Source organism: Rhynchophorus ferrugineus, unplaced genomic scaffold (assembly GCF_030347505.1).
Source record: "Rhynchophorus ferrugineus isolate W39M unplaced genomic scaffold, kcgeb_rfMv2 rfM1, whole genome shotgun sequence".
Lineage (NCBI taxonomy): Eukaryota > Metazoa > Arthropoda > Insecta > Coleoptera > Curculionidae > Rhynchophorus > Rhynchophorus ferrugineus.
The window spans coordinates 17,710,178-17,737,472 of record NW_027472580.1 but is presented as its reverse complement, the minus strand read 5'-3'; the positions used below and the strand labels follow the sequence as shown (position 1 = coordinate 17,737,472).

The following is a 27,295-nucleotide window of genomic DNA, read 5'->3' as shown; positions in this document are numbered from 1 at the left end:
GATCAATTAACATATCTCTTAAATGAGCTAATAAAGGGTTTCCACCACTGTTTATACATCGTCCAGTTTGTGTTCAACTTATGCTTAAAATATGAATTATCAAGTAAATTATATACACGTTTTCTTAAGAGAATGTTAAAGGTATTATGGAATATTAATATTGAATGCAAAAAAAGGAATACACGTTATTTAAAATGTACTCAATTGTATAATAACATTATATTAATACAAAAACATGAATAGAGTAAATAAACATACGTCCAAATCATTGAATAGATTCATTTTATTGCACTAGCGTCATATGCCGTGCTATCTTGAAGTCATCCTTTGCACATCATGTCACCGTAAGACGATATACTGACATGTGTATTGTAGCATATTTAGCTGTGCTGTATGTCAACGCTATGAAGCTAAATATTATAATACCTAAAAATAACTGCTAATATATAGCGTCAACGGGGTCGCATTGCAAATAACTTTCTGAATTAAGTTGTTATCTCGAGATTTTAATTATTTTATCGATTCGATCGATTTCATCACTTTTTCCTCGATTTATATCATTGATCCTTTCTTCTTTTCAATTTTTTTGTTAATAGATTTCCTATCTTTGTCTTTGAAACGTCTTTATCAGCATGTTTCCATTCTGGCTTCAATATCTTTTTCCACTAGTCTTCTTAATAGGAAGTTTCATCTATTGATGTTTCAATTTATTATATTTTCTCTAATTCCACACTTTTTCTATATAGTATTGGCTATTTTGAGAATATTGTCTGATATTTCTTCTGCCAACTAAATCCAAATTCAGATTTTTTTCTACAAAGACCGTCTCTTTAATTCAGTCTTTTGGTAACTGTCGTACTTTGAGCTATAAAATAGAGAGCACTCTCTATTTTACGTGTAACGTAGATTTAGGATTATTTTTAATTAATACACGTGAGTTATACTTTCCTGTAAATTTTTTGTTTGGTAATAAGCTGGGTGGGTTGTAGCATATCGAAAATATTTTTCTTATGTATTGTTTTTTTTTAGATAATTTAATATCTCATCATTCAAAGTACTTGATTTGGGACTTTTTATTATTATTTCCCTTCATGTAGTTTCAGGAAGGGAAAGTTTTGGGAAGTAAAAAGAGAAATATTCATGCATATTTTTATTGACACACAATCTTTGAGCACAATTTTAAAACTTGTTTCCTTACTAACGAAATTAAAAGCAATTGATGGATGATGGACTTGTTATATAGTATATGATACATAGTATATAGGATATGATTCTTATATAGCGGAGTGAATTCAAAATTAAGTTATCTATCATTACAATAAATATGTATTAGATAACTTATAATTTAGATTTTAAATTGGATTCAATTTTTTCCTCAAATTCTTTTAAAACAAAACTGATTTTTTGAAGAGTTAATTCAATATCTTTGTCAGTGATTTCCCAGTAGGTCACAAACCGAATCCAATTATCACGTGAGCTACATTTAACAGACACCTTTACAGGGTCAGTAGGTAATACTGTTGCTAACCTGGAATAAAATGTATGTAATTTCAATAAAATATACAACAGGTTAAGCTTAACTATCAACAGCTATATGTTTAAAAAATAAATTAATGATCTTACCTTTTTTGTACGTCTTTAGGATCCACTTGTTCACTTAAGTATAATATAACAATATTGGTTTTAACATCCTCCAGTGTTACACGAAAATGTTTGCATTTCAAATCATTTTTTTTTTTTTTTTTTTTTTTTTTTTTTTTTTTTATTATTACTCTTCGTGAGTCCACAATCTGCCCTATTGGCAATAAGTATTTCTTCTGTTTATATTATATATACATGGCATGTAGAAAATCACTTCATTAAGCAATCTTCTGTATAAAATATTATCTTAATTAATTAGTCTTATTCTAATGCTTATTCTAAACTCTACATATGTCCAGTAATCAGATCAGATGGTGTTAAACGTTTTAGTCTACGCACTTCACTATCACGTCGCATATTTAGCTGATTAGCGAGTACATTGGAATGCACTGACACTCTTTCGAAGTACTTCACACAAACACGTTGGATTACACTCGTTATAGGTTCTAGAGGAATATCGCGTTGTATCACTTTATTTGAAATATAGTACGGAGCATCAACAATGGCACGCAACACCTTATTTTGGAACCGTTGAATGATGGATATATTGGATTTGCTAGCGGTACCCCATAGTTGAATTCCATATGTCCAAATGGGCTTGAGTATAGACTCATACAGCAATACCTTGTTATCTAATGATAACTTGGATTTGCGCCCAATGAGCCAATACATGTGATATAATTTTAGTCCTAGTTGTTTCCGTTTAGAGAGTATGTGCTTCTTCCAGGTTAGGCGTCGATCTAAATGCATACCAAGATATTTAACATGGTCTGCTTGGGCGAGTTGGCGATGATTGATATTTACTGGTGGACATGTTCTTCTACGCAGGGTAAACGTTATATGCGTGGATTTTGATTCATTGGCTTTAATGCGCCATGTCTTCAACCATAATTGTATTTGCTCCAGGTGGGTTTGTAGGTTTATTGATGCTGTGACTGGATCTTCATGGGATGCTAATATTGCTGTATCGTCTGCATATGTTGCCACAGTAGTTATTTTTGTGGTGGGCAGATCAGCCGTATACAGAAGATACAGTACTGGACCCAGTACACTACCTTGCGGAACTCCTGAATATATGGGATTTAATTCGGTATGTTCATCGCCTTGATTTACAATAAAATGTCTGTCAGTGAGATACGATTTTAGTAGCTGATAGTCCGGATGAGGGAGAAGTTTCTTTAGTTTAACCTGCAAGCCCGTATGCCATACTTTGTCAAAAGCCTGAGATATGTCTAGGAAAGCAGCCGAACAATATCTTTTGGCATTTAGGTCAGCGTTTATTTGGTTTACAAGTCTATGCACTTGTTCTATAGTCCCATGCTTATTGCGAAAGCCAAACTGATGTTCTGGAATAATTTTTCTTTTTTCTATTATATAGTTTAGTTTTTTTATGTATAACTTCTCGAAAACTTTCGAGATTATTGGTAATAAACTTATAGGTCGGTAGGAGGTCACATCTTCTGGTATTTTTCCTGGTTTAAGTATCATTAATATTTTAGCTACTTTCCAGATACTAGGGAAGTAATTAATTCGTAGCATAGCATTAAATATATATGTTAATAGTTTTATAGCCTTTTCTGATAGTTCTTTTAAAATTTTGCCAGTAATTAAGTCATAACCAGGAGCTTTTTTAATATTAATCTCTCTCATTATTGTATGTTTAACTTTTTTGACCGTTAATTTCTCGTGCGGTAAATCCATTTGAAATGGCGAATCTAGAAAGCTAGTAATTTTATTTTCGTCATCTTTATGTAGCTGAGACTGGAAAGGTTTAAAAACATTTTTTAAGTGTTTTGAGAAAATGTCGGCCTTCTCTTTATTGCTTCTCGCCCAATTATTTTCGCTTGTTTTAATAGGTGGGTTATGCTGCTGGGATCTCCTAAGCTTTTTTGTTGCTTTCCACAACGAATAGTCTGTAGCCTCAGTTGATGTTAAGTTTTCTAGGTATTCTTGAATGCCTTGGTTCTGTTCGATTTGGATTAGATCTCTCAGCTCTTTTATGGCCCTATTAAATTTTCTTTTATTCTCTTCAGTCCTTTGCTGTTGCCAATTTCGTCGTAACTTTCTTTTTTCTGCTATCTTTTTCTGTATTGTACATGATATATGTGTATTTTTTCTTGGAAATGTTTCAATGTTGGGAGTCGCGGAATATGCTGCCTCCTGTATATTTTTTGTAAGATTTATTGCTGCTATTTCTATATCCATTTCAGTTTGTAACGGTAAATTTAGAGAGATATTTCGGTCTAAGTTTTCTCTAAATGAGGGCCAGTTAGTTCTATTATTGCACAGAGAAGGGGGTTTATCTTTGATGGTAATTTTTGAAGAAATTGTTACTATTATTGGTGAATGATCAGAAGACAGGTCGAAACATGATTCTGCTTGACACTTTTTTGGATCAATATTTTTTGTAATACAGAAATCTATTGTATCTGGTTTTTTATTTCTGTCTGAAGGCCAATATGTTGGTTCACCAGTAGAGATATGTTGTAAGTTATCTATCCTTATGGCTTTGAGCAGTTCTCTACCTTTTGAGGTTATTATTCTTGAACCCCACATTAAATGTTTTGCATTATAATCTCCTCCTGCTATAAATCTATTACCTAGCGTACGGAAGAATTCTTGAAATTGTTCTGCCTTGTTGTTATGTTTGGGTGGGCAATAAATCGCAGAAATTGTTAATGGTCCATGGGCTTCCTCTATGGTTATACTGGTGGCTTGCAGGTAGTCTTTGCGGAATTTTTCTTTTTCGAAATGCTTTATATCATCTCGAATTATTATGGCTGTACCTCCATGTGCTTTATTATCAGGGTGATTTGTATGATAAAGCTTATATTTAGGAACTTTCAAATAATTTTTGTCCGTAAAGTGTGTTTCGGAAACCATCATAACGTCAATATTTTGTTCAATTACGAACATTTTTAGTTCCCTGGCATGTTGTTGGAGCCCATTGGCATTCCAGACGGCGATTTTGTAGCTATTGGTTTCAGGCATTAGGCAAGTTTGCTGACGACGGTTGTGAGTAGACCAAGCATCGTACTCATTTGATCCATTAGTTTGGCCATCATATTTTCTAATCTTGAGATGTTGCTAGTTTCAGTAGGTTGAGATATTGTCTCTCGTTTTTGTGCTGAACAATTTTCAACTATTTGGGCATAAGTTATGTCTGGTTGACTTGTTCTGTTGGGTAGTGGTAGATTGGTAGTAGTGGATTGTTTTTGTTGATGCCTTTTTTCCCTTAAGGCAGGATAGAGTTTCTGCTGTAGTTGCTTGTGAACTGCGCAACCCTTGTAGTTCGCTGGATGATTTCCGTTACAGTTGACACATTTCACTTTTTCATCGCGAACTTTACGAGTACAATCTCCTGTCTTATGTTCTCCTGCACATTTTACGCATCTATATGATTTGCGACAGTAAGTCTTTGTGTGCCCGTGCGCTTGACACCTTGTGCATTGTGGTATAATTCTTTTTATATGTGGTGGTTCGCATTTAATAATATTATTTTCCAATTTGGTGATTTCATACACCGCCTTATTGTTTCCATTAGGTTTTATGTCTATATAAAACATAGGCAGAGGTTTTTTTGTCGTGTGATGTCGTATATTGTGAATATTTACGACCTCGTGGCCTTTTTCAGCTAGTGCTACCTTGATGGTGTTAAAGTCCGTCCCGTGATGTAATCCTTTTAATACGAATTTAAATGTTCTCTCGGATTTTGGCCTGAATGTATGGTATTGGGTGTTTCTTTCATCTAATTCTTTTATAAGAACTTTAAAGTGATCCGCTTCGAACAATTGGATTTTAATTGTTTCATAGCTCACTGTTTTAATTGTGTAGTTCGTAGTAATGGTTTTTAATAAATCATGGATGTTTTTTATTATTCCTACCTTATAGACTGTTATTGGTGGTGGTTTGGGAACAACTTTTTCAGGGCTTGGTTGTATGTTCTCTTCAATTTCTTCCGACAGGTTGCTAAAACTGTTTTTTGTCTCTATCGGTTTCTGCAACCAATAGTCACTGATTCTTGTTTGTTTCCTCGCGATTTCTTCTTCTGGACTTCTCAATCGTTTTTTGTTAACGACTGTAGTCCATTCTGATGGTGGAGTTTGCGTTATTGCTGTTTGTTCTAATCTTATATCAAAGTGTGCAGGTGATTTGGTTGAATCGCTATTGTTTGCCATTTTTTAATTTTTAATATTTTATTTAATTTACTTCCAGAGGATAAAAAAAATAAAATAAATACATTGTTTATTTCACGCACTTCATTTTTCACTTACGTTATTTTAGCACTAGTTTTTTACTATAAATACTATAAATGAATTTCAAAAGGACTGTTGTAAAATAAGATGAAATTATTTTAAACACTAATAAAAATGAGATGCAGACCTTTTGTCTGGTCACGTAAACACGTATTCACTACACTTTAGGTCCACTGAGAGACGGATAGCCGCATCTGTTATGCGTTTTTAACACTCAATTAAATAACCGTAATAAAATACTGGGTTTTTTTAAAGAAAGGTATCTTTTTATAGCTTGGACCGTATTGAAAATACGTCTTCACCCTACGAAGGTTGGAACTGAACTTCAAATCATTGATACCTAAAAATTTGTAGTTCATGAAATTTAAGTAATAAAACTGCGTATTAAAAAAGCTAACTATAAATACAAACAATTTTTATGATATAATATAAACTGAGACATACTGCTTATATGAAATCAAGTTTTGCCATAATAAATAAGAATTTATTTTGCAACTATTCATATCAAAAAAAAAACTTTTACCTCGCGTAATGACGAGTGAGATGAATAAACAAGTATAATAATATCAATATTTATCGCGAAAATGATTTCTTCATTACAATGACCTGATCTGGGATTAAGAAATCATTGGTCAAAGATAAAGCTTTGAAGCTCATAGAAATCCTTATAAATTGGAAATAATATTATTTACTGAAATAAAATAGATTAAATGCTCAATGAAATAAATAACCCACTTTAAGTAACCATTGTTTTGATTGTTATATTTTAGCAAAAATATATTATGTATATAATCTTTACCTTTAGCAATTTGGTAGGCATGATTGTGATCAATTTGTAATCTATCAATCATTTTGTCTAAAGCTACTAAACCAGCTGCAGCAATTATGCCTGCTTGTCTCCAGCCCCCACCTAGAGCTTTTCTTATCCTTCTAGCCCTAAGAAGAACCTTATTAGTAACAGTATATTTTGAATGACCCCGCCATCTACTTCAATATGAAACTACTTGTACCAGCTAAAATAGCACCAACTGGGCATCCCAAACCTTTACTAAGACAAAAACAGACTGAATCAACAAAATTTACAATTTGACTAGGTAACACATTCAAAGCCACAGCAGCATTCATTAATCTGGCTCCATCCATATGTACAGGAATGTTATACTCCTTAGCAATATTCTTAACTTTTTTCAACCATTCTAGGGGTAAAACCTTTAAGAACAACATATAATGTATATAATATATTGACTAAATGAATGATATTGAAATACCTTTCCACCACATATATTATGAGTATTTTCTAATACAATCAATGATGATACTGGTTCATGATAATCAGGACTTTTCCGAATTTTTTTTCTTAATTCATCAGTACTAAATGTACCATCACTATTATTTTTAATAGTAACAGTATGGACGCCAGCTATTTGTGCTGTTCCTCCTTAAAAAACCTGTCTATTTAAATAATAAGATGATATAAACAAATAAATTTTACCTTGTTCGAACTTGAAAGTATGCCCTTGGTCACCAGATATTATTTCACAACCTCTTTCTTTGCAGTGGACCATAACTAAAAATGTTTATTTTTAAGTCTTGCCTACTACTATTAATGAATACAGATACATATTATTTAAGTAAACAAAAACAATTTTTGTCTTTAATATATTTGACATTTTTGTGTCTGGGTCAATATAACATAGGTCAGAATATTGTCACATTTAACTACTTTAGGAACTGCTGTAAACTGGATTGATTAATTGTCACATATGTTTATTTGAACTGATCGCATATTAAGACATATATTGATAAATTTTGTTTATTGAACTACATTAAACGTTGAGTAATAAATACTTGCCAGCGATCAAATTTGCCATCGTACCACTGGCTACAAATAGTGCCTCTTGTTTTCCTAACAACTCGGCGGCTTTGTTTTCCAGTTTAATAACTGTAGGATCTTCTCCGTATACATCATCACCTACTTCAGTGTTATACATCGCTGTTCTCATTTCTGGAGTAGGTTTACTTAAAGTATCACTTCGTAAATCCACAATTATGTCATTCTCGCGCTTGGACCCAAAATTAACTTTTTCATGCATTGTGATTACTGTATATAATCAAAACTTATTTCCTTGTACCCCTAAATAAAATTTCAGCAAAAGTAAATTTGTCAGAAGCGCCGGGTTACCTATTCACTTTTTCTACGATGAGAGATAACAAGGAATGTCATTGAAGAGTTAGCTAAACACAGATCTATTTAGAACGGTAAAGCGATTTCTTAAATAGGATAGTTATTTTTAAATTATATTTTGCGGTTATGTGTTATAATACAGAGGTTGACTTGATGGAGTAATGTATCATATTTATATATAGGTAATATTATATGATATCGTTTTATTATCTATGGTTTGCTTCTTTCCGTTTATTAGTATTTATAGTAGGTTTTCGTTTATACAATTGGGATTTTTTTTATAATATAAAATGTGATCTAATAAATTAAACATCTTTTTTTCATTTATTAATGTCTATAAAAGTATTCTTCTAATATATTAATTTATCAGTTAATAAGTCTTAAAACATCGTGTATGCGATTTTATATTTTTAGCTTTGTGGCAGTGGAAAGTAGGTTAAAATAAAAAATATATAAGTATATTAAAAGGTATATATTATAAATGATCTATAATAAATAATATATTTTGTATATAAAATAATCCATTCCAAGTAAATAATATACATATCACTTTGAAAAATTACTTCTGTGGGTGGGGTAATTTAAAAAATCATGAAGATAAATTATCCGTATTGAAAATTTTTATCACAGTTGTGCCATCTCTATACATTATGCGCAAACCTCGTAAGATAAATTTCATCAACAAATGTTAACATTGCAAAACTTCTAAAATGATTCCTTCAACATTTCATCATACTCCTTGATAACAAATTGGATTTTTTCACAGGCCAGTTGAACATCTTCGTCTGTTATTTCCCAATACAAAGTAAATCTGACACAATCATAATTTAAGGACATACACCTAACACTACACTTTACACTGTCTGTCTTTAAAACTGTTTGTAACCTACGCTGTAGATCTTTAATTTGAATTTTGTTTCGGTTAATGTACATCAGAAGTATATTGGTCTGCACAGTAGCCATGTCCACTTTGAAGTTATCTGATCTCATGGCATATATGGCTGAAAATTATTAGATTAATTTTTTATTCTTTTAAATTTATGATCTAATTACCTTTTGCAATTTGATAGGCATGATTGTGGTCGAGTTGTAATCTATCAATCATTTTATCTAAAGCTACCAAACCTGCTGCTGCGATGGTACCTGCTTGTCTCCATCCTCCACCAATAGCTTTTCTCACTCTTCTTGCCCTATAATTAACATTTTTAATTAATTTACAAATAATATATTTTAGAGCTAAACATACTTTGCTATGAAACTGCTTGTTCCTGCTAATATAGCACCAATAGGGCATCCTAAGCCTTTGCTAAGACAGAAACACACAGAATCAACATCTCTAGCTAAACGACTAGGCGGTACATTCAGATAAACGGCAGCATTCATCATCCTTGCCCCATCCATATGGACAGGAATGTTATGTTCTTGACCAACATTTTGAACTTTTTCCAACCATTCTAATGGCAACACCTGAAATATTCAATATGTTAATACATTATTTAGTAGATTATAAAATGTACTTACTTTGCCTCCACATAGATTATGAGTGTTTTCAACTATTATCAATGATGTAATAGGTTCATGGAAGTCTGGGTTTTTTCTAATTTTCTTCCGTAAATCATCAATACTAAATGTCCCATCCTCATTATTTTTAATCACTGCAGTATGAACACCTGCTATTTGAGCAGTCCCTCCTAGAAGCCACAAAATGTCTTTTAATAAAATAATATATATGTAATAAACTATGATAAGCCAAGTTATTATATAGTTTTATATATTTAGTTGATTATTTTATTTTAAAATACAGTAACTAAAAAATCATAAATATATACCTTGTTCATATTTAAAAGTATGTCCATAATCTCCTGATATTATTTCACTTCCTCTTTGATTGCAATGCACCATAACTGTAAATCATTATTTTATTTTACACAGTGACAATTAATTATTTTATTGCTAATAAAACATCAGCTTTTATTAATTATTATTACTTGCTATTAAGTTGGCCATAGTTCCGCTGGCAACGAAAACAGCCTCTTCTTTCCCCAACAACTCCGCAGCCTTCTTCTCAAGTTCGGAAACTGTTGGATCCTCTCCATATACATCATCGCCAACCGTTGCTCTATACATTGCTTCTCTCATCTCTGGGGTAGGTTTACTTAAAGTGTCACTACGTAAATCCACAACCCGAATTCCGGAATTGTTCATCAAATCAACATTGATTTTCTCGTACATATTGATTAAATATAGATTATAAATGTTTTATTACTTGGAGTAAAAAAGATAGTTGCAGTCAGACAAACACCTTTTAAATGATGCTGATAAACTTGTAACAGCCTTTTATATTTGCTATAGTCGTGCTGTTGTAATTAACTCGTTGTTAAGCAATAGAGCAAATTGTGACGCTGTGTAAGCAGCATTAGTTAATCTGATTGACGAATTTCACAATGTATTCTCTTATTTTGCCGGCCGCCGATATAATATGGATATAATTAAATTGAACTTACGACACATTTTAAATATATATATGTGTGTTACATTCATTAATGTAAATCATTTTAATTTCAATTGTTTGGAGTTGCGTCATATACTGTATCCAAAATAATAATTTCTAAATATTTTGGTCTATAATGTGTACTTTATTCAGTAGATTCACTTACAATAATGCGAATATGTCACAACACGCAATACATCTCTCGCAAGGTGTACACATTTAAGTATTTCCCGCCTTTTTAAATTTCCAGCTGTTAAATTTGAGAACTCACTGTCATTTTACATTTTTACATGCTTACGTGATAGTGTTTGTTGCTGAAAAAGGTGGTGTAATTGTTTTTTTAATTTTCTTATACAAATAATAAATAAAATTTTATGGTAAGTATATAATTTATTTATTTGATTTAAGTGGTTCTTGGAATTTGAACTAGGTTTGCAATAAAATATATAGTGAGGTTATCTTAACGGTTTATTTCTAAAATCTTCAAACAAAACATATAAAGCAAAATTTAGGCCTTAAAATAAACGTTTATATTCCTTTTAATAATTATTCATAATTCAGGATTAAAAATATAATGTCTTGCAGGCATCTTTCAAGGCATTTGCACGATTTGATGGTTAAAATAACCAACTTCTTTTTGTTCCTATTTTGCCAATAAGCGGCAATATTCATAATATAATTGTAAAAGAAAACTATGCTAAACAAGCTTTTATTTTTTACATGTTAGACATGTGAAATACTACCACAAATGCTATATATTATTGCTGCTTATTTTTAAAATATTAAGCCCAAAATAACTGGGAACTAATACCTCGAAATATACCTACTAATATCAGTAAATTTGAATTTATATATAAAACAAAATAATTGAACATAACTATATACAAAAGTTTTATGATTTTATTTTGCAAAAATCTTCTTTGGACGGTAAATATTTTTGTCAATAAATAAATTTACAATTTTGATTTATTTTATTATTATTTATTTTGTTGAGAAGAAAAGGTGGATTATTTGGCAGATTATAATATATATCAAGGGCATGCTCATATCCGCATTTTTTCAATTGATTTCCTTAGATTTCTTAAATTGATCATCAATATATGAACCTGATATATCCAATGTTTGTTCTGTTAATCAGTTATTTGAAATCTTCTTAATTTTCAACTTTTGAAAGCAGTTTGTGCGCTTACTATGTGATAAAAACCTTTTATTTTAAAGCGGAAAAAATGGATGTTGTTAAAACAGCCCTTATATTTACTCTGAATTGGTTTTATTACTAGTATAATTTTTATTTTAACTGTTTAGAATATATTGATTCATTTTATTTAAATACATTATAACATATCTTAATTCAGTTTGTTGTTGTAAAGAAAAGTTAATGTGAGTAAAGAACATTTAAACATTTGTATAAACAACACTCAGTTAGTAAATTGTTTCTTAAATTAGTGTAGAAAGATAAAAAATGTATTGTTTATTGATATTCTAAATTAATTGATTTTATTGTGAATTTGTAAAACTGATGCAATAATCTGCTACTCTACTAGTTAAACTTGCATCAGCTAATTTTTCCAAGAATGATTTATGCTTTATTGGGGTATAATTGGCGCAAGATTCGTTTTACTTTCAAATGTTGGTTAAACAAAGAAGACCAGTAATTACATATCCGTATTTCCACTTAAAAACATTTCTTCTTTTTCTATGGATATTTTCTGAATTTGTTGTACGACTTTTATGGTCTACTTTGTTCTTGGTTTAAATTATGATTTTTTCAATTTTAACTTGAATTTACCTTGATTGTTTGTTGTCGTTAATGAATCTATAACGGAATATTTTGTTTATATAAATGTAAAAACGGTATCGTTGTATTGCCTAATTCGTAAAGCGAGCCCTTATTCCTATAGCCTATCTAAATAGCATTAGGAAAATAAAGCTATAGCGTGTTTGTTGTTAGAGAATACAGTTTATATCAGCCTTATTGTATCAATCCACCTCTTACTTCGAATCTTAAGCCTATACCTGTGTAATTTACATACATATATTGTTGCACATACTATAATTTATCGACTATGGAATTCTAACTAGTTTAACTTTCAAATCCCGATTGAAGGTTTGTTCCGTTTTGTAACTAAAGCCTTATACACTACTGGTGAACTGCATCCACTATACACACAGTAAGAAACCAAAAAATAGCTTTGACCATTAGTCTGTATTTTTTTCACACTGTAAATATCTGTAAATATTTTTTGTCGGTTTTTGTAAAAATATTTAAACTTTACCCTAATATTAAGTCTATAATAAAATCAAATTTAAGGCCACTTAAAATTATATTGACGTAAGCAGTATAGAAGCCTTATACTTGCACCCACGTGACTTCTTTACGTTTTTTTGGTTAAGCCGTCGACAATAGTAGGTTCAAGCTTTAATAGTGTTGTGTCATGTCGATGCATCCTGGTTTTAATATCCCTTCGAGAAGGGATGTAAAATCAGACGTATCTATCGTTTTTCGACATTCTTTTTTTCCTTACATATATATAAGAATAAATTACTATATAAAAGAATAGTTTTTTATATAAATTAGAATGTAAAGCATGTGTCAAAAAAGTATAGTAAAAGGCACAATGCGTTAGAAACACAGAGTTAATTTTAAAATATAGGTTGACATTGAAATATCCATCAGGTGACACTGCATTTGTACTGCAGGATACTCATACGTATGAAATGGATCATAGTGAATTTAATGAATTGATAATAGAGGAGGAAAACTTGTGAAAGAAACTAGATAACAAAGGTTTATGAATTTGATTTAATTTGTAGTTGTTTTATAAAAAAATAAGTGAAAGCATTTCATATCCTACAGATAGTGTAAAACGGACGCTAAAGATTTAAGATTATTTTAAAGATTTGGAAAATACATTCTGATTTTAATATTATATTAAGCATATTTAATGCAAAATGTAACTAATTTAGAAAGTTTTAGTTATATTTTGATAGTGGTTTGATCAAAATTAGGAGGTTACGAGAAAATATCAAAATTGAAGTATTTTACAGAGCTACATGTGAAGCTGTTAAGTACCTTTTCTTCCATAGATTGAACCTATTTATGGTGTTATTATATTTCATCATTTTCAGTTAATGTTGATGGCGGTACTGATTTATTTGCAATTTAATTGCGACTGGTACACCATTTTATTTAGTTAGTTGAATGACTCTATTGAATCCGCCGGATGATAAATTGCTGGATATTTGAGTGTCAGCCTGTACTACTCTCAATTTCGTCTTTTTTTTTTGTTAAATACTAATATTGCAATGTACGACAGAGTTCCAATGAAAGTGATGTCTGTCCGACACCCGATAGAGATGACACGAAGCTCCAAGTGGTGGTGATAACCGGTTTCGTTGGTTTCACGTAAGAACTCGGTGTTCCTGTTTACCACCATCACCATACACCGAGTTTCAAGACATCTCTTTGCGTGAGGTCCTGGCACAAATATCTACTCAATATTACTTGTACGACGGTACATATTCGTGAGAATGGGGCGTTTGTGCTAGTACCCACTTAACAATATATCGCCAATATGAGAAGCGAACTGAATATTCGCAAACATTTACTAAAAACGACGCTGAACGAACTGAACGAAGTCGAACTAAAATTAGACCCACTGATGTCAGTTGATCATGCTGGATATCGGGTTGAACCTCATGATCTTGCTGAGAAGTATCCAGAGCACGGAGGTCATGACGCAGAGCATCACGCCGCCCCAGCCCAGGTCCAGGGACCAGGACGTGGTGAAGATGCGGGCGGGCAGGAGGTCCCCCACGCCTCTGCCGCCCATGGGGCTGACCACGCCGTCTACGGTGCCCTCGTGAAGTTCGGAGTTCGGCTTTATGTGCAGTCGCTTGAAATGGATTATTGTCAGGGTGAAAAGGGCGAATGATGCTGTAACAAAGTTATAGATGACGCCAGTACAAAAATCTTAATTATTGATTTAACTTAGAACAATTTCAATTATTAATTTAGGATCAGTGTTTATTTCTGTAAATATTGTTTTCTGGTATTCAAACGATGTATTAATTTGACATTAACACGGTTAGAGTTATGGTGTTTTCCAAAAATTTTCGTTTATTTTGACTCTGACAACAAAATATTAATGTAAATAACGTAATAAAACAAACATAACGTTATAAAATATAATTTATTTTAACATTATAGTACATCTAATTCATATTGAAGGACTTAAACCACAGCTAATTAAATAGTCAAAATATTACAATAGTTTAGTTTGTAGGTTAGAGTTATTTTCTTATATTTACATTGACATATGACAACGGTGTTGACCAGTACCAACATAAATATATGTTCAGACGCATCCATCTTCATTCTGTCTCTTTTTAATTAGAGTAATGCTAATTAGTAAATTAAAAAAGAAAAATGCTCGGAATGCATTGAATTTGGCAATACGTTCGACGGTGTTGATGACGTGCATTGACTGTTTTATTGGTCATTATTCAAGGCCTATAAAATGTGTAAAAGCAAAGGAGAGTATCGTATATTGGGATTCCCCGCACCCGGTCATCAAGTGAATCTTGGGTTTGGTATGAACATTTTTTGTTCGCCAACATATCGATATTCTTTTAACAATTAAATATCGATATCGATAAATAATCCATTCCAAAATTCACTTTTTTTACGTATTATAATAATTATATTTGCATTTTGGGTTTATTACCCTTTCTTAATTTACAGTTTTCGAATTTTTTAATTGAGACCTATTTCCATATATTCTGACTATTAATTTACAATGTTTGATATTAATGCCATCTCATTTTAATAGAAAGAGAAAGACGAGTTAACTCATAGTTATGTGTTGGAAATTTGAAAGAATGTCATTTGACTTGATTTCACGAATATGCCGTAAGTTCATTGGAGCAATAGACTTTTAAAAAGTATATTTTATCTATGATATAAAATTAGTTATATGAAATTTTCAATAAGAGACAGTATTAAACTGTCTCTTAGACTGTATAAACTAATTTTCGGAAGAGAAAACGGGCAATATTTACATTTTTAATATGACACAAACTCGTCTATAAATAATTTTGTCAATTTTGAGTTGACTACATTTGTTACTAACTGCTTACACCACATTTTCTTTTTCTCTGTTTAACATGAGAATGAAGAAAGAGATGAAAAATAATTTTAATTCGGGCTAAGACATTGACGGATCGATTCTTATACTCATTTTTTTGTTTATCACCTACTCATAAAGTCAGAAAAAAATAAGTTTTTGTTTAGTTGAATATACGATTTTTATTTTGTAAAGACCCAATAAAGTTTGTTCAACGGCAATCTACAAATTAGACAATAAAATATGTTTTACAAAAATGCAATAATTTATTAATAATTAATTTGATTTATCCTGTTATTTTATAGTTACAAACTAGTTGTATAATAATAAGAACGTAAACTAACCTTAACTTTCAACGAAAACTTATCATTGTTTATTATTATATTCTATGTAGTACTAATAGAACGAATCTTAAAAAGTGTTTTGTTTGAAAATAACTAACTAGTGATATTGTATACATCAGGTAAATTTTTTCATTGAAATTAAGGCGTTTATGAACCGAAAGGAATTTCTGAAGAGTATGCCGGCGAAACCCGAAAACACTAGTTTTTATAAAATAATTTTGTTTTGACATTTCTTTCACAAAAATGATTACTACTGAGTTATCTGTTGCCTATAGTTACAGGCCATATTGTAAATCTTATGGTTATTTTCATGGGTGAGACCAGTTAGGATTATGACGGGTCTTTATGCTAAATATGTGCTTAAAAAATACATTTAACATGTCATGTTATTCATGACCCTAAACTAATATCTCACCAAGTAAATGTACAATTTATTTTCACATCGCATTCTTTACTCACCTGCTAATAGATACATGACACCTGTTACTAATACAGCACTGATTTGGTGCTGGAAGACACCAAAAGCTCCAACCAAAGCTGCGCTTCCTAATATGATGAGGCACACCAGAGCGCATGATATCGAGAGGTTCTGCATTCCTACAAAATCAACTTTTTATTTGATATGGTGCCGGTACAGAAAAGCGCAAGACTTACGGTGTTGCCAGTCGGCCCTGGGCTCGTAACCTCTGAGTCCATCAGCGCCTCCTGCTAAATAGTTGACGCAAGGTTGTACGGAAGGAAAACCAACTCTAGTCAACAGTTGTATTTCCTCATCTAGAATCCAGATTTTTAGTATTTAAAGGAGGTGGGTAAAGAACAATTTTTTCTTTTTTATTATTTAGTATTTTACTATTTTACTGTTAGTATTTTAACTATTTTTATTTAAAATATAAAATAGAGTCAGGTGTTAGATTATGTAAGTAGAATAGAACTAATCCGTTTTTATCTAACAGTGGATTTTTAAATGTGCTATCAAACAAAAAACCTCTTGGTGGGGACGTGCAAGAGAAAACAATCTTTCTACAGGTCCTAATGATTATAACCTTGTATTGTTATATTGAACGAACACATTTTTAATATGTGTATAGCGTTTTTGTTATGATAGACTTTTTGTTCTTATTGTATAGGAAGCTGACTAACGCTAACTCCATTTGTGATGTCTGTGGTTAATCACTGTTCTGCATCACTGCACAAAAACAATGAAATCAACATATTTTTACTAGTACTGCTACTCCTGGACTAATGAGTATATGCCTCTAAGGTAGGAATTGCAAAAATTATTTGCTTTGCATCTGTTGTGATGCTTTCTGGCAACCAACGCATTTTTTAAATAAGGTGTTAGCATGACGCCAATATGCGTCAGTTTATTTCGGATGATAATTTACCTGGAAATTATCATGGGCGCTATTGATCACTGTGAATACTTTCCTCCAGTTAAAATTAGTATACGTCACAGTACTCATACATTGAGCGAATCATCGCCTCCGTCATATGGCCGTTGATGCACGTAGCCACGGCTAGCAAGAATAAAGCCCATGTTTCATATCCTCAGAGAACACAAGAATGAGGGGGGTGGGATAATAATGATAAAAAGGGAGTCTGACGATGGGTTAATTGTTGAGGTGATATGGATCAAATATCAATAATCAGTGACATCAGTCGCTCTAGTAAGCCATTAATCATTCATTTAGTTTTATTTTCATGTACCACCTGCCCACCCTCTATTCTCACAGTGGGATCCGAGGTTATACAAGTGGCAATTGTAAAAGTACAAATTGTTAAAAAACGAACTTCAAAAATAAAGAAAAGAAGATAAGAGGCTTAAAACAACCAATGGTTAGAAGAAATACAAAATAGCTTGGTTTCGCGATAATAAGTACAGGTGCAGTGGTACCAACTTTAAATATTGACTTTTATCTGAACCATTTTGCTTATAAAAGTTATCAAGTGTCATTTTTTTGCAGAATGGAACCATTAATAAGATCGCTAAATGTCTTTGTGTTCAAATGAAGCTATAAGTATTTGAAATACTAACTACAGAATATATTAACGTCAGTCGATTGGACGACATTACCAATTTAAAATACCAATACGTATTTGTATTTGAATTAGATATTTTAACTATAAGTAATTCAGATATTGCCCAACCCTGGGTATGCTATGGGTATCCTAATAGCTATGTAAATTATAGAAAAATTAATCGATACGAAAAAAGCCTATCTTTCCCACAATTTTCAATATCTATATAATGTTCTAATTTTATTTTATTGGGACAGATGTTTTGTAAACTTGAAATGATTATATTGTTTGAAAATAAAACATTTATTTGGGTGACGTTCACTGTATAATTACGAATAAACGTTATGCTTTAATAATTCAATAATATTATGATATAAAATAATGACGACCATTAAAATAATTGCGCGTGATCTCGGGCAATGCCGTTTCGACATTAGATCCGAACGTTTTTATTGCGTCAGATTTTAGTCGACCGCTTTACTTATTTTGGATGTCTTTTGCCAGATTAACATGTTAATTGCTTCAAAAGGATATTGCAAAAAAAGGGAAAACGTAAACTTTGTTTTGTTTCTTTCTTTTTTAATTAATGCTTTCTAAATCTTGATTAAAAGCTTTTATTCATATTTTTAGTTATTTAGGGAAGACGAAAAGTATATTAGTAAATTTGAGCAACAAAATAACTATCTATTAAAATTTTCAACTTTCAATCCCGTTAATTGTTCTAGTAGATTGATACTTGTAATCGCATTGTGAAAATAAATTTAGTTTAGTTCTCAACCAATACGTAACTGTTGGTACAATCTTCGAACGTTCTTCTTCACAATTGCTGGCGATCGTTCGCAGTTTTTCTTGTTTTAGACACTATTAACCAACTGTTCTTAAAACGGCCCTTTAACTTTCAAGTTGATCAAGTCAACATGTCGTCTCCTCTACTATCAATACTTTGAACCGGTCTACTGGTGAATATAGTACTATAGAATTAGTTAAGATATTGGCGTCATATTGGATATTGGATGTTGAAAAGTCGGAGAGACAACATCTTCTTATTTAACGTTTCTATATTGTTTCGTTTATAGTCAATACTGATAGCGTAGTTAATTACTCGGAGTAATTATTTTTAATTAAATTTCCTTCTGATTCCATGATTTTCTTTTTCATTGTTGTCATTTCTTTCACAATTTTACAAAAACAAGTTGATCATCATTTATTAGTTAATTTCTCAATATTCTGACCAGTTGTCATTTCATTCCAAGAACACTTTCGCAGGCCTCAACAACAGTGACTAATTATCTTTATACGAAGACGGATAACAATTTGGGGTGTTGAATAATTCTAGTTTGTAAGATTGAGAAACTGCAAGTACTACTCGCTCATACTTTTAAAACTGTGCAAAGTTTAGAGATTTCTAATTACATCTGTCTGAAGAGAAGTTGTAAGTTTTCATATTGATTTTTATATTTTTATTAAGATTTTAAGACATACATTTTTATTTTAAATTGACCCATCGTCAGAGACCTCGCGGCCTGATTGACATTTGTAATCGCATTGTGAAAATAAAGTTAGTTTAGTTCTGGACCAATACGTAGCTATTGGTACAATCTTCGAACATTCTTCTTCACAATTGCTAGCGATCGTTCGCAATTTTTCTTGTTTTAGACACTCTTAACCATCTGTTCTTAAAACGGTTCTTTAACTTTCAAGTTGATCTGTTGACTTGATCTTCTTCACAAAATCTCCCCACAGTTGGCGATCGGCCAATGTTAATCTCCTTTATCTTTTTCGGAGCTCTTCGCTGCGTCTTCCACCCAAAAGGTCGATTCCTCCACAAAAGACTGTGTAATCTGCATCTCTGTTGTGATTCCTCAAGTGTGAGTTGATTATCGCATTTTAAATGAATGACTTCTTTGTTAATACAATTTCGTAGATAGACATATATAATTTCTCTTAAACATCATATTTCAAAGACCTTAAGCTTACAAATGTCAGACTGTAACTGTGTTCAAGACTCAGAGTCATACAAAAAATTGGCAAGATGGCCTCTAAAAGGTTCGGATTTTAGAGTAGAAAGAGTAGTAGTTGAAGTAAACCATATGCTCTTATCTGCTTGTTTCTTCTCGAGTTATCTGCAGTCATATTTATATTATCTTCATAAACTTATTTTTAATACTCTTAATAGAACTATTTTCCTTCTGATTCCATGATTATCTTTTTCATTGTTGGAATTATTATTGCGATCACTGACGTTTCTAACCTATCCTTGCGATCTACATGAGGTTGTTTATAGTTGCTACCTGATTAAAATAGTTTTAGTTTACAACGCTTACAATAACTAGTTTTCATATCATTTCCTTGTAACTTCAAATAAGAACGACAGCCAAATCTCAGATAGTTCACGAATTGAGATGCTTTTCGTAACTTCTGTAGAACTATCCATGCAATTTGACAGTTTTCTATGAGGACTTTTCTCATATCTCATGAGGATATCAGATATGCTTAGTACAATCTAAGTAATTTGCAAATGAATTTATTATAGCTTGTTATACTTGCATCAGCATACTAGCAAGATGAGTATGGGATAAATACATTAGTATATATTTCCCAAATTAAAATTAAATTAGACTAAGCCAAAGTTAAGAGTAACACTTGTAAACTATACAAGTTCATTGGGTTTGGTTTTTTCAATCTTCTGATTACATGCGCGTTGTTTAGCAACCGTTTTGCTTCCATGTTTTCGAGGTCGTCGTGCAGTACTTCGCCGGTTACGTAGCGATAAGCGTTGGTAATTGTTTTGGTAGCGTTTGATTATTAGAGTATTTGATATCGTCGTGTAACCCCATATTTGCATCCCATAAGTCCAAATAGGCTTTATAATTCATAACTAATCTCGTTGATATTAGGTCTCGTTGGGATTAACTTCCGATTAACCAGTTCAGTTCTTTAATTTTGAGGCCGATTTTGAACTTTTGCTCAATTCGTAATCATTTTCTAAAAATTTGATATAATCACGTATATAGGGTATAAGCAAAATAATATGAACACCAATAAATATAATGCTTCTAAGTAAATAAAGTGACGCCATGTGTATTTGTATACCAAGTCTTGTAGGTTATATTTCAATGTATTATACGCTTTGTTCACTTTATTTGCGTTTATAATATTTATATTATGTTTCTTCTAACTACATCATTCTTAGTGAAGTCAACACATTCAATTCTTCATTGTACACTAATAATTTCATCGAAGTTCATGGATATTATTTTTGATAAAATTCTAGAATTGTTGAAGGATAAACAAGCACAAATAACTATTTTTAGAAACGATAAATAAGTAAGCGAATGTCTTAGCCAGTAATTAATGTGGTTTATGCCCTAGTCTGGGATTAGAGCACGAGAATAAGACGGAAAACTCCGTAAAAGTAAACCACTTCACAGTTAACAACTTCTTTACAGGTTTTTCGCCTACGCGCTGCAATTTTTCCACGGGAAATTTAATTAAAGTCTGAAGTGGAAAAACAGGTTATTCCATCGAACGACCGAGATCGTAAGGGAGAGCACTTTGGCTATTATTGTTGGCACTAGAAAAGAAATTGCCATGGTAATGGCCCAGAGGTTTTTTTTTGTGAACTGTCCGATATTTATATGCCAGTGGTATATACTAAGTTGGTCAATAAGTTTGGTTGTTCAATAAGAAAAACACAACCTGATGGCTTGAAATACATTTTTATTATGCATTAATATTTCTCAGCTTCGGTACACTTGTTTCAGTGATCTTCTAATTTAGCGATTCCAGTCTTGAACAGAGAATTTGAAGGTTTGGCTGAATATTAGAGGTATAAATAGCAACCCATCATTTTACAGAAGACGGCGCCAGCTGAGAATGTGCGCAATATCGAACTCGAACTATCGAACATTTGTTTTTGAGATTTCTTCAAGCTCCGATCAAGTGAATTAGGTAGGTAGGTAGTAGGTAAAAAGATATTGATATTGGTAAAGATAAGTATCGACATTTTTGTTCGCTGATATATGAATATTTAAAAAAAGTGGATTTATCTATACTATTTAAAACTTCGATATACCAAAATATTAATATCCGCGGCCGACATCTCTAGCTCAAATGCTACTACCGTCGAACCCCCTTTCATCGATAACCTCTTTTATTGACTCAGGATCATGTTATTCGTTCAAGCTTCATTTATATTGATAAAAAGATGAACCCTGTATACTCTAAACTGTAAGTTTCTGTCCCAAATTCCAATAGACTTTGTTAAATCACAGGTGGTCAGGTTTTGGTGGCTTTACATCCTGTATTGCGGTGGTTGTTACCAGCAATCAACGGACTATGACTGTTTAGAAGACCTTCTTCAATCCACATTTGGATCCTACAGTCTAAAACACATATTGTGACTTGGTTCTTTCAACTTTTCTGCCAATTGTTTTTGAATTTATATTGGTTCTTCATCCAAAAACTCCTACAATTCCGTATCTTCAAAAGTTTTCGGCCTACCAGAGTGTTTTTTTGTCTTGAACGTTGACATCACCACATTTGAACTGCCGAAACAACATTTCATATGTTCTTATAGTTGGAGCATGTTCACTGTGAGTCTCTACCAGTAAATGCATTTTTGTCAGGCACAAAAGGGACATTTTCAAGAAATTGTAAATCTATAACGCTGTTATTCTGGCTGAATTTAACTTTTGTATTTTTATGACAAATTATAACCTCATGGAAGAAAAACCTGAAAGTAATTGCCGACACAACTTACATAGCATAACAAATTATTTTAATCCGTTTTTTCGAAAGAAGGGCCATTGAAAATTTGTTAAAAATTGTTGCACAATATATTTTTATACCCTTTGACGTAATAAAATTTTCATATAACTAAATGTTACCAGTCAAACTGAGGCACAACGTCCAGATGCCTCCGTGCATCGGCACCAGGAAAGCGATGGTACGGTCTCGCAAATCGTTCGTGGAGACGCGGGTGACGGTTTTGTCTAGGAGCCACTGTAACCTAACGGTCCCGTTGGCGAGCGATTCGAGCTTATCCATGTCCCAGGTCACTTCTTCCCAATGATCAGTCATTATGGCCGCGCAGAGCATTCCCGTGGCGCACGTCGTTAAAACCAAAGTACCTGAAAACGAAATAGTCGTTAATTAAATTAAACATGGCTCCATCACTTCACTCCGAAGTTCAATCGCCAGTCATCCAAGTGTATTGTGTATTTTGGGCATGTGCATGGAATAATTTTCATTGACTATCTTGAAAAAGGAAGGACCTTCAACAGTGACTATTACTTAGCGTTATGGGACCGTTTGAAGGAGGAAATCGCCGGAAAACGGCCGCATTTGAAGAAAAAGAAAGTGCTGCTTCACCAACACAATGCACCATGTCACAAATCAGTGAAAACGATGGCAAAAAAACATGAATTGGGCTTCGAATTGCTTCCTCATCCACCGTATTCTCCAGATCTGCCTCCCAGCGACTATTTCCTGTTCGCAGATCTCAAAAGAAAGCTCGCTGGGTAGAAATGTTAGTCGAATGAAGAGGCGATGGTCGAAACTGAGGCCTATTTTGAAGCAAAGGGCCAATCGTACTACAAAAATGGTATCGAAAAGTTGGAGGGTCGCTGTGATCAGTGTATCACCCTTGAAGGGAATTATGTTGAATAAAAAAAACTAAGTTTGCCAAAAAAATGTGTTTTACAATGGTAGACCGGGGACTTTTCAATTGACCTGTTATTGACGTAGAGCTGAAATCTTCTAAAGAATACAACTGTTCCAAAGAAACTTATCAATAGTCGTATCATGTATTTGGCTTCTGTACACGCGGATGTACAACATTTCTTAGATCGAGGATCGATGAAATAATAACATGATTGGTTATGTCACATGTAATTTTCAGACATTTTGAAAAGTCATATACGGAATTATTAAAATTTATTTTGCATTGTGTATGACAAGAAGTATCACTATGAAATCAGATTAGAGAGTCAGGAGTTGGTAGAAAAATTCTGACGTCATAAATTTTGATGATGTGCATTCGTTGTTTTATTGGATATACTATATTGCTATTTTGTCTTGGAATAAAATATAGAACTTTGGTTGATTTTTAATAGTTTATTTTGCTTCGGCATAGTTACTAAATACTAATTAAAACTCATATTTTGTTGAACACAGAACGATTTTTTTCTTTGAAGATGTAAAGTCATTAAAATTATAGATTGAGTGATTCATATTGAGGCTTTATCGAAAAATGAATATTTGTCATGAGAAATTATTCTTAAGATAATACTGTTCAGGATGTCAAGGAGATAATTTGATAAATTGTTAATTATGTTTCAAATTCTAACATTTATATCCGGAATATATTTTTTGTAATATCTGCATCCTACATATTTATGACACCTTGTTTAGGATTTTCTAGCAGATTGAAGGTCATTGATCACGTTCTAATGCCACTTCCTGGTTCATTGATTTTATTAATACATGAGAAAACCTATATACTCGCTTATTGGACAGGGGAGAAGGTTTTTGCCACAGTATGCTTTCAGGGTAGGCGTGACATTACCACCACCTTAAATAAAACAAACCAAGAGGCTCTAATTTATTGGGTCATCCGCAAAATTTATTGTTTTTCTAAATATTTTAAAGTCTCCTTTTTACCAACTAGGGTTTATCTGGATTGGACCTACAGTTTAACATGGGCTCCGAACCACGGTCCTCGACATTAAGCCTACCGACTGACCAGTGACCAATTTAGAGACCGTCCGAGAAGACATCTGGTCTTACCCAGACTGGTTACTGGCGTTACTATTATAATCGTGATATCATATTGTAACTCTAGTAATAATTATTACAATCTACATATTTAATATACAGTTACTTTCATTTCAAGTCCATAGTGAACGCTCAAGTACCAATTAATCAGTTATATGCAATTCAGTTTCATAAATCACCGATATCCCTCACAACAACTTATTAATGAATAACAAATTACATCAGGTAATTTTTATAATAATTACGAATACTTGCCCAATAAGAAGAACACGCTCGGATGGACGCTGCAATTCCAACCGGACTCTTCGGTCTCTTCCGCGGCGTTGGTGGTTGCAGCTCCTGCTGCGTTGCCGTCCATCAGCAGGGGAGCGTAGTCGACGATGAGTAGATCGTAGTCGCCTAGGCCGCCCTTGGGTGGGGCGCCGGCCCGCCAGCCCACAAAGCGCGCCAGGCCTGTCAGGGCGGCCGGTCCGGTCGTCGCCGAGACTGCTGACGCTCTCTCGAAACGGAGAGAAAACCTTAGGCCAATCCTGCAAAAATCAGAAAGAATACATTAATACAGTTTTGTCAAGAAGATCAGAATGTTACGGTTTAAAATGTCTCCGGGGCAAAACTTTAGGACACCACACATTTTTCATTATATCCCTTAAAAAATTGTAACGTTCAGATTCGACGACGATTTTTTAAATTTTATTATTATTCTTCGTGTGTCCACAATCTGCCCTATTGGCAATAACTATTTTTTATGTCCATTTTATATATACATGGCATGTAGAAAATCACTTCATTAAGCAATCTTCTGTATAAAATATTATCGTAATTAATTAGTCTTATTCTAAAGTCTACATATGTCCAGTAATCAGATCAGGTGGTGTTAAACGTTTTAGTCTACGCACTTCACTATCACGTCGCATATTTAGCTGATTAGCGAGTACATTGGGATGCACACACTCTTTGGAAGTACTTCACACAAACACGTTGAATTACACTCGTTATAGGTTCTAGAGGAATATCGCGTTGTATTACTTTATTTGAAATATAGTACGGAGCATCAACAATGGCACGTAACACCTTATTTTGAAACCGTTGAATGATGGATATATTAGATTTGCTAGCGGTACCCCATAGTTGGATTCCATATGCCCAAATGCACTTGAGTATAGACTTATACAGCAATACCTTGTTATCCAATGATAACTTGGATTTGCGCCCGATGAGCCAATACATTTAATATAATTTTAGTCCTAGTTGTTTCCGTTTAGAGAGTATGTGCATCTTCAAGGTTAGGCGTCGATCCAAGTGCATACCAAGATATTTAACATGCTCTGCTTGGGGGAGTTGACGATGATTGATATTCACTGGTGGACATGTTCTTCTACGCAGGGTGGATTTTGTTTCATTGGCTTTAACCATAATTGTATTTGCTCCAGGTGGGTTTGTAGGTTTATTGATGCTGTGACTGGATCTTCATGGGATCCTAAGATTGCTGTATCGTCTGCATATGTTGCCACAGTAGTTATTTTTGTGGTGGGTAGATCAGCTGTATACAGAAGATACAGTACTGGACCCAGTACACTACCTTGCGGAACTCCTGAATATATGGGATTTAATTCGGTATGTTCATCGCCTTGATTTACAATAAAATATCTATCAGTGAGATATGATTTTAGTAACTGATAGTCCGGATGAGGGAGAAGTTTCTTTAGTTTAAACTGCAAGCCCGTATGCCATACTTTGTCAAAAGCCTGAGATATATCCAGAAAAGCAGCCGAACAATATCTTTTTTCATTTAGGTCAGCGTTTATTTTATTTACAAGTCTATGCACTTGTTCTATAGTCCCATGCTTATTGAGAAAGCCAAATTGATGTTCTGGAATAATTTTTCTTTTTTCTATTATATAGTTTAGCTTTTTTATGTATAATTTCTCGAAAACTTTCGAGATTATCGGTAATAAACTTATAGGTCAGTAGGAGGTCACATCTTCTGGTATTTTTACTGGTTTAAGAATCATTAATATTTTAGCTACTTTCCAGATACTAGGGAAGTAATTCGTAGCATAGCATTAAATATAAATGTTAATAGTTTTATACCGTTTTCTGATAGTTCTTTTAAAATTTTGCCAGTAATTAAGTCATAACCAGGAGCTTTTTTAATATTAATCTCTCTCATTATTGTTTGAATAATGAGAATCTAGAAAGATAGTAATTTTATTTTCCTCATCTTTGTGTAGCTGAGACTGGAAAGGTTTAAAAATATTTTTTAAGTGTTTTGAGAAAATGTCGGCCTTCTCTTTATTGCTTCTCGCCCAATTATTTTCGTTTGTTTTAATAGGTGGGTTATGCTGCTGGAATCTCCTAAGCTTTTTTGTTGCTTTCCACAACGAATAGTCTGTAGCCTCAGTTGATATCAAGTTTTCTAGGTATTCTTGAATGCCTTGGTTTTGTTCAATTTGGGT

The 27,295-nt window shown here is 32.7% G+C and overlaps 4 protein-coding genes across 6 annotated transcripts in view; 1 reads left to right on the top strand and 3 right to left on the bottom strand.

Moving 5' to 3' along the window:
• Positions 1 to 1,201: 1,201 nt before the first annotated feature.
• Positions 1,202 to 8,136, bottom strand: LOC143195791 (uncharacterized). 2 transcript variants are annotated; one of them, XM_076403255.1, is made up of 7 exons: positions 7,750 to 8,136; positions 7,390 to 7,464; positions 7,166 to 7,335; positions 6,886 to 7,106; positions 6,655 to 6,833; positions 1,624 to 1,711; positions 1,202 to 1,528 (listed from the first exon to the last, which is right to left on the bottom strand). In XM_076403255.1, the coding sequence occupies exons 1-7, from the start codon at positions 7,988 to 7,990 to the stop codon at positions 1,339 to 1,341; spliced, it is 1,164 nt and encodes a 387-aa protein (XP_076259370.1). In that variant the 5' UTR covers positions 7,991 to 8,136; the 3' UTR covers positions 1,202 to 1,338. The 2 variants fall into 2 exon arrangements, with proteins under 2 accessions (XP_076259370.1, XP_076259362.1); XM_076403247.1 differs by lacking the exons at positions 1,202 to 1,528; positions 1,624 to 1,711 and adding an exon at positions 6,101 to 6,237 and having other exon boundaries at positions 6,697 to 6,833.
• A 403-nt stretch (positions 8,137 to 8,539) lies between these two features.
• Positions 8,540 to 10,469, bottom strand: LOC143195754 (uncharacterized). Its single transcript, XM_076403195.1, has 6 exons — positions 10,071 to 10,469; positions 9,912 to 9,986; positions 9,604 to 9,773; positions 9,329 to 9,549; positions 9,136 to 9,272; positions 8,540 to 9,083 (listed from the first exon to the last, which is right to left on the bottom strand). The coding sequence occupies exons 1-6, from the start codon at positions 10,312 to 10,314 to the stop codon at positions 8,788 to 8,790; spliced, it is 1,143 nt and encodes a 380-aa protein (XP_076259310.1). The 5' UTR covers positions 10,315 to 10,469; the 3' UTR covers positions 8,540 to 8,787.
• Positions 10,470 to 10,767: 298 nt separating this feature from the next.
• Nasp (Nuclear autoantigenic sperm protein) overlaps positions 10,768 to 27,295 on the top strand; it is a 56,944-nt gene continuing 40,416 nt past the window's right edge. Inside the window, exon 1 of one of the 2 annotated variants that reach the window (XM_076403206.1) lies at positions 10,768 to 10,950. In XM_076403206.1, the coding sequence (XP_076259321.1) occupies positions 10,948 to 10,950 (3 nt within the window). In that variant the 5' untranslated portion in view covers positions 10,768 to 10,947. Of the gene's footprint in view, positions 10,951 to 16,706; positions 16,849 to 27,295 lie in introns of those variants that run through there. The other variant, XM_076403228.1, reaches the window with a different exon arrangement.
• On the bottom strand, positions 14,097 to 25,346 carry LOC143195804 (uncharacterized). The gene is made up of 5 exons (XM_076403268.1): positions 25,095 to 25,346; positions 22,952 to 23,194; positions 16,698 to 16,817; positions 16,503 to 16,640; positions 14,097 to 14,510 (listed from the first exon to the last, which is right to left on the bottom strand). Exons 1-5 carry the CDS (start codon positions 25,195 to 25,197, stop codon positions 14,239 to 14,241), a joined length of 876 nt encoding a protein of 291 aa, XP_076259383.1. The 5' UTR covers positions 25,198 to 25,346; the 3' UTR covers positions 14,097 to 14,238.

Coding starts and splice junctions, on each gene's coding strand:
- LOC143195754 (XM_076403195.1), bottom strand. CDS start 10,314: ATGTACGAGAAAATCAATGTTGATTTGATGAACAATTCCGGAATTCGG. Junction 9,774..9,911: donor TACTTTTAAATATGAACAAG/GTATATATTTAT, acceptor TGTGGCTTCTAG/GAGGGACTGCTCAAATAGCA. Junction 9,550..9,603: donor ATAATCTATGTGGAGGCAAA/GTAAGTACATTT, acceptor TGAATATTTCAG/GTGTTGCCATTAGAATGGTT.
- LOC143195791 (XM_076403255.1), bottom strand. CDS start 7,990: ATGCATGAAAAAGTTAATTTTGGGTCCAAGCGCGAGAATGACATAATT. Junction 7,465..7,749: donor GATGGCAAATTTGATCGCTG/GCAAGTATTTAT, acceptor AAACATTTTTAG/TTATGGTCCACTGCAAAGAA. Junction 6,834..6,885: donor ACAAGTAGTTTCATATTGAA/GTAGATGGCGGG, acceptor GGTTCTTCTTAG/GGCTAGAAGGATAAGAAAAG.
- LOC143195804 (XM_076403268.1), bottom strand. CDS start 25,197: ATGGACGGCAACGCAGCAGGAGCTGCAACCACCAACGCCGCGGAAGAG. Junction 16,641..16,697: donor CAGGGCCGACTGGCAACACC/GTAAGTCTTGCG, acceptor TTGATTTTGTAG/GAATGCAGAACCTCTCGATA. Junction 14,511..16,502: donor TGTCATGTATCTATTAGCAG/GTGAGTAAAGAA, acceptor ACTTTGTTACAG/CATCATTCGCCCTTTTCACC.